A 7,250-nucleotide genomic window follows, 5' to 3' on the forward strand; every position below is an offset into this window, starting at 1 on the left:
TGTCCATTCCTTTCACATGTGGAATACCAGATCATCTAAAGAGTACCGTTTTCTTTATATCTCTCTCTCTTCTCTTCTCTCATATATCTTTCTCTCTCCCCTCATCTCTCTCCCTTTTCTTCCCTCACATCTCTCTCTCTCTCTTCCCTCATATCTCTCTCTCTCTTGTCACTCACCTCTCTCTCTCTCTGCCCTCACATCTCTCTCTCTCTTCCCTCACATCACTCTCTCTTCTCTTCCCTCATATCTCTCTCTCTCTCTTCCCTCACATCACTCTCTTCTCTTCTCTTCCCTCATATCTCTCTCTCTTCTCTTCTCTTCACTCACATCTCTCTCTCTTCTCTTCCCTCACATCTCTCTCTCTCTTCCCTCACATCGCTCTCTCTTCTCTTCCCTCATATCTCTCTCTTCCCTCATATCTCTCTCTCTCTCCCCTCATATCTCTCTCTCTCTCCCCTCACATCGCTCTCTCTTCTCTTCTCTTCCCTCACATCGCTCTCTCTTCTCTTCTTTCCTCACATCTCTCTCTTCTCTTCCCTCACATCTCTCTCTCTCTTCCCTCACATCTCTCTCTTCTCTTCCCTCACATCGCTCTCTCTCTTCCCTCACATCTCTCTCTTCTTTTCCCTCACATCTCTCTCTTCTCTTCCCTCACATCTCTCTCTCCCTTCCCTCACATCGCTCTCTCTTCTCTTCCCTCACATCGCTCTCTCTTCTCTTCTCTTCCCTCACATCTCTATCTCTCTTCCCTCACATCGCTCTCTCTTCTCTTCTCTTCCCTCACATCTCTCTCTTCTCTTCCCTCACATCTCTCTCTCTCTTCCCTCACATCACTCTCTCTTCTCTTCCCTCATATCTCTGTCTCTCTCTTCCCTCATATCTCTCTCTCTCTCGTCACTCACATCTCTCACTCTCCCCCCTCATATCTCTCTCTCTCTCTTCCCTCACATCTCTCTCTCTTCTCTTCCCTCACATATCTCTCTCTCTCTCTCTCTTCCCTCACATCGCTCTCTCTTCTCTTCTCTTCCCTCACATCTCTCTCTCTCCTCTTCTCTTCCCTCACATCTCTCTCTCTCTCTTCTCTTCCCTCACATATCTCTCTCTCTCTCTTCCCTCACATCGCTCTCTCTTCTCTTCCCTCACATCTCTCTCTCTCTTCTCTTCCCTCACATATCTCTCTCTCTCTCTTCCCTCACATCGCTCTCTCTTCTCTTCCCTCACATCTCTCTCTCTCTCTCTTCCCTCACATCTCTCTCTCTTCTCTTCCCTCACATTGCTCTCTCTTCTCTTCCCTCATATCTCTCTCTCTCTCTTCCCTCACATCTCTCTCTCTTCTCTTCCCTCATATTGCTCTCTCTTCTCTTCCCTCACATCTCTCTCTCTTCTCTTCCCTCATGTACCTCTTTTCCTTCTCACCCTTTTCATTTCCCGCTTTCTTTATATACTGTATCTCTCTCATCCCCCATCTATCTTCTTCTCCTCTACCACACTTTTCCATTTCTCTCCATCTCTCTCTCTTTCTCTCCATCTCCCTCCCTCTCTCTCTCTCTTTTCTCTCTCTGTCTTCCTCCTCGCTCTCTCTCTCCCTCCCACCCTCTCTCCCTCCCCTCTCTCTCCCTCTCTCTGGATTCCAACACAATCTGTTCCTGACACAAACAGACAAACAGCTGATTGCTGGTTCTCTCTCTCTCTCACTGTCTCTCTCTCTCTGTGTCTCTCTCTCTCTCTCTCTCTCTCTCTCTCTCTCTCTCTCTCTCTCTCTCTCTCTCTCTCTCTCTCTCTCTCTCTGTGTGTGTGTGTGTAATATAATGTAATGTATGCTTGTCTGTGGAGGATTGCATTTCTGTGCCTTCCACCCCCTGACATACACTGTGGTCCCATGACAAAGCTGCCCTTTCACATACACACAAACACACACACACACACACACACACACACACACACACACACACACACACACACACACACACACACACACACACACACACACACACACACACACACACACACACACACACACACACACACACACACACACACACACACACACACACACACACACACACACACACTGGGCCTGACACAGTGATGACAATATTATGTCCCGTGATGCCAATCCTCTTCATCATCCTCATCATCACCACCACACAAAACACCTCCGCAGAGAATCGAGCTACACAAGGTACAGGAACAGAGAGACATCTGCAGTTTCATTTCCAATATTACAGGTAGTTATTACTAATGGAAATCAGAGTTCTCCTTCTCCTCCTCTCCTCTCAAACCTTACCTGGCACACATACAGCGCTCCAGCTATCAATATTTAACCCTGATGGTGTTTCTGCCTGCTCAGCCCATTCTCTGAAACAAATGTGAGAAATTACTCATTTGCAGTAGGGACCTGGCTTGCCACTCAGTCTACAGCCAGACTGTGGAGACTTTATGTCATGGGGGGGGGGGGGGGGTCCAAGCTACCTCTCTGCTCTTCTTATTCTCTCTTTAGAATGAGTCTTGCATGAAAAATGCTGCCATAATGTAAAATAACCTACTATCTATAGGTGAGACGACCAGGAGCAGGGATTGAATCACGTACCACATACTCCATAGGCTGCCACATCAGGCATATTAGTTAAAAAATGTGCATTAATCATGTGATCTTTAAAAGGTGATTGGAAGTGGATGTCTTGGATATATGGGCTGAATATATACGTTGTCTAAACAGCTGTAGAGTGTATGTTTGTGTGGATAAACGGTTGGAATGTGCGTGATGGTCACGTTGACATGTTGTTGTGGTGATATGTTGTTGTTGTTGTTGTTAACAAAGCTGAGGGTAACAAACAAACCCGGTGAGATGTCACGGTAGTCAAGTCGTTCGATCTATTCGGCAAAGTGGCAAGACATTTAACGACTAGTTCAAAAAGAAATGCGCGCACTTTAAACTGGTTTCATGGTTAAAATGTTTAGTATTATCGAGTTAAACTTTCCAACATTAACAATTATCGCCATTCAGTAGCTCAAGCCTGTCCAATTGCGGAATATGATGAGCGAGAGAGTGTGGTGTGTTGGTTGTCACTATTTACCACAAAAATGGTCTATTTCTTAATTTAAAAAATGTATGAAAACAAAAAATAGCTTGTGGTCTTAATTTAAGGTTAGGAATAACGTTAGCAATGTGGTTAGGGTTAATGTCAGGGTTAGGTTTAAAATCAGATTTTATGAAGAGAAATTACTTTGTGGCTGTGGTAACTAGTGAAGACCAGAATTGGGGGGGGGTCTTCTGAAAAGAGCGGAGAAAACTCCTAAACTGCTGTTGATTGGATATCTAGTCGTGTGACCACGCCCCTGTGGGTGGTACCTTGGTCCGTCTTCAAGCTCTGCGTTCAATCAGAGTCGAATCTAGTGGGTATATTACTACTGGAGTGAGAGGTTCAACTCCGGAGAAAACGCCAAGGACCACCCCCCCCACCCTACAAAAAAAAAATCACATTTTGTCATTGGATCCATACTACTGCCCGGGAGCTGGATTAAATTGAGACAAACATTAGGTTGTTGGTTTAATTCTCTTTGAAAAAACACCGAATAACGATGGGTTCCCAAGCGTCCAAGGGAGGGGTAGCTGCGGATGCCGCCACCGTCAAACCGAATGGACAGGTATGTTAACCGCTGTCTCATCCCCGGACCACACCGGACACCCCCTTCACCGAACTCACTCCAAAGTATCTTTAAAAAACAAAAAACAAGGATGTTGTGTTTTTATTATTAATTTGCAATTCATTTGAAGGTGAGGTTTGTCTGTTTAGATATATTTTTTTTGGGGGGGGGTAAATGTGCATTTTGGTTCAGTCAGAGTGATAAATAAGGGAACTAGTTGGTTGATTTGCTAAACTAACATGGTGTCCCAGTGATGAATAACTACGGACACTTCATCCAGACGCGGGAGGATCAAATCCCCCAAAACGTGTATTGCTGCTAATGCCACGATCTGCTGTTTGAAAATATATATATATATTTTTTAAACACAACAAGTTAGATAGCTAATGAGGTATTTGTGTTTTGGAACGAGAACAGGGACCACCGGTATATTAGTTTGCTAATCCAGGTTTCAGAAAGCTAACCCGTGTGCGTCCCCTTCCCAAGCCCGTGTATCTGATACCGTTTCATATCAACATGCGGTGAGGAGCAGGGGGGTTTGGAAAGGCAAGGGTGCACGTAGGCAAGCTACCCTTCATGCATAACATATGAGAGAGCCAATTGGTGAATTATGGATTGAAAAGGAGGGTTTCAGCAGTTGTCAGTTTAATTTATGCAGCCCCCCCCCTCGGAACCGGCGAGTCTAGACATTGTCTCGATCAGTGACTTGTAAACGTTATTTTATAGATAAACATACACAATCGACAATTAAAAATCGCCTTTTCACCTCACAAAATTACAGTACAATCAGTAATTTGTCAATGGATCATCGGGTTCATTGGCAGTATTTACTACAATTTTTCATATTTCTATATTTTTTCCCCATTTTCATCGATTGGTTCAAGTCTTTGTTGAGAGAGATGCCTCGGTCTGTGTGGTGTCTAGTGGGACCACATGTTTAGGTCTGCGTGTCGCTGTCGCCGCCTGTCGTTCTCTGGTGGCATTACAAGGCGTCGCCTTTCGAGCGACATCCTGGTTTATTGATGAGCACGACGTGTCGAAACGTCGTTATAAATCTAAATGTTCTGATGGTTGTTTTTTGCTGTTGTTGTTTACAGTGTAAACTTCTTATGTAAATGTCATTTTCTTTATTGATTTAATTGTATATATATATATATTTTTTAGAACCATATATCTTATTTGGTTCCTTAATTCTTTCCCTCTTCTAGGAGAACGGCCATGTCAAGTCCAATGGGGATGCCACAGACACGGCCGCTCCAAATGGTTCTGCCGACGCCAAGGAGCCTGAAGTGGGTGCTGGAGGGGACGCCATCGAGCCAGCGCCCGATGGTGAGGCCGCCAAACCAGAAGGTGATGCCGCTGCCAAGGATATCTCCAAGAAGAAGAAACATTTCTTCCTGAAGAAATCTTTCAACTTCAAGGGCCTGAAACTGAAGAAGACCAAGAAGGAGGAGGTGAAGGAGGAAGAGGAGGCGGCCGTTTCCGCTGAGGAGAAACCCGCAGAGAACGGAGCCGCTGTGGCTACGGAGGAGAAGAAAGCAGAGGAGGAGGAGGTTGTGGCGGCTGCTGCAGATGCCCCTAAGGCCGAGGAGGCGCAGGCTAAAGCAGAGGAGGCACCTAAGGAGGAGGAGGAGGTAAAGGAGGCGGCTGCACCTGCCCCAGAGCCCACCAAACCAACAGAAGAGACCAGCTCGACCCCCGCGGCAGTAGCCCCCTCCCAACAGAATGCAGAGTGATTGTATCTTTACCGACAACAAAGGACTGGGTGAACTGTTTTTCAAGAGAGAGAGAGAGAGAAAATAGTTATAAATATATATTTCTATATATATGTCTGTATGTATACATATGTATGGATATATGTATATGTAAATATATACACATTTATGTGAGACTCCATTGTGTCACTTTTGTCATGGTAACAAGATGACAAGACTAGATTCACTAGTTCACTTCCCTGGTTACGGCGAGACGGGGTCAAACCTGGTGGTATATTATGTGCTGGTTGCTATGGGAACAATGGGATTTATTGGACCGCAAAGTGGAACACACAGTTATGGATGGGAGTCGAGTTGCCCCGTCTTTTCCCCTAAAACACCCGACCCCAAAAAATAAGATGTGTCCACGTGTAGGAATGGACAGGACACCAACCCAACCACCACATGAAATGACTATTCATCCATTTTTAGAAGAAGAAAAAAACAACAAGAAGAAGAAATCAGAAATTGAAAAAAAGAAAAGAGAGACTTGCCAACTTTCTACATTCCTATATTTTCACCCCAAATTTTTTGAAGTATTTTGTGGTGAACCTTTTAGAGATTTTAAAGATTCAGAGAAGCTGTGTTTTGCAACTTTAGATTTTTATCTTAGTGGGGGTAAAAAAAAAATATTAAAAAAAAAAAACACTCTTGAGTTTGATATGTTTAGTGTTACAGTTTTAAAAGGAAGCAAGAGGAGTTGTTCATCTGTCTGGTGTGTGTAAGCCTGACTCTACTTTAATGTCTCTGTAAATACATTGGGACTTATACTGTTCTTTATTTTGCTAATGTTGACAGATGTTATGGTTTTATTGTAAAGTTGACAATGGTAAATAAATGTTGGTTACCAAAACCTTTTTTCGTACGGAGATGGTTTATTTTTTTAGGTGGGAACGATGATTAGTATGTACAATGAGGAAAACAACTTACCTGTTTTATAGTGGTACAGAAACATTCCTCTGGCTACTAGGTGCTTTCCAATTCTAACAAATCAATACGTTTAGGAATGTGATTCCTCTAGCTACTAGGTGCTTTCCAATTCTAACAAATCAATACGTTTAGGAATGTGATTCCTCTAGCTACTAGGTGCTTTCCAATTCCAACAAATCAATACGTTTAGGAATGTGATTCCTCTAGCTACTAGGTGCTTTCCAATTCCAACAAATCAATACGTTTAGGAATGTGATTCCTCTAGCTACTAGGTGCTTTCCAATTCTAACAAATCAATATGTTTAGGAATGTGATTCCTCTAGCTACTAGGTGCTTTCCAATTCTAACAAATCAATACGTTTAGGAATGTGATTCCTCTAGCTACTAGGTGCTTTCCAATTCTAACAAATCAATACGTTTAGGAATGTGATTCCTCTAGCTACTAGGTGCTTTCCAATTCCAACAAATCAATACGTTTAGGAATGTGATTCCTCTAGCTACTAGGTGCTTTCCAATTCTAACAAATCAATACGTTTAGGAATGTGATTCCTCTAGCTACTAGGTGCTTTCCAATTCTAACAAATCAATACGTTTAGGAATGTGATTCCTCTAGCTACTAGGTGCTTTCCAATTCTAACAAATCAATACGTTTAGGAATGTGATTCCTCTAGCTACTAGGTGCTTTCCAATTCTAACAAATCAATACGTTTAGGAATGTGATTCCTCTAGCTACTAGGTGCTTTCCAATTCCAACAAATCAATACGTTTAGGAATGTGATTCCTCTAGCTACTAGGTGCTTTCCAATTCTAACAAATCAATACGTTTAGGAATGTGATTCCTCTAGCTACTAGGTGCTTTCCAATTCTAACAAATCAATACGTTTAGGAATGTGATTCCTCTAGCTACTAGGTGCTTTC

General features: G+C 43.2%; 1 protein-coding gene across 1 annotated transcript; it reads left to right on the top strand.

Moving 5' to 3' along the window:
- The first annotated feature begins 3,404 nt into the window (after positions 1–3,404).
- Positions 3,405–6,255, top strand: marcksl1b (MARCKS-like 1b). Its single transcript, XM_046326562.1, has 2 exons — positions 3,405–3,648; positions 4,857–6,255. The coding sequence occupies exons 1-2, from the start codon at positions 3,583–3,585 to the stop codon at positions 5,382–5,384; spliced, it is 594 nt and encodes a 197-aa protein (XP_046182518.1). The 5' UTR covers positions 3,405–3,582; the 3' UTR covers positions 5,385–6,255.
- The last annotated feature ends 995 nt before the right edge of the window (positions 6,256–7,250 follow it).

The sequence above is a fragment of the Oncorhynchus gorbuscha genome, linkage group LG24, assembly GCF_021184085.1.
Source record: "Oncorhynchus gorbuscha isolate QuinsamMale2020 ecotype Even-year linkage group LG24, OgorEven_v1.0, whole genome shotgun sequence".
NCBI lineage: Eukaryota > Metazoa > Chordata > Actinopteri > Salmoniformes > Salmonidae > Oncorhynchus > Oncorhynchus gorbuscha.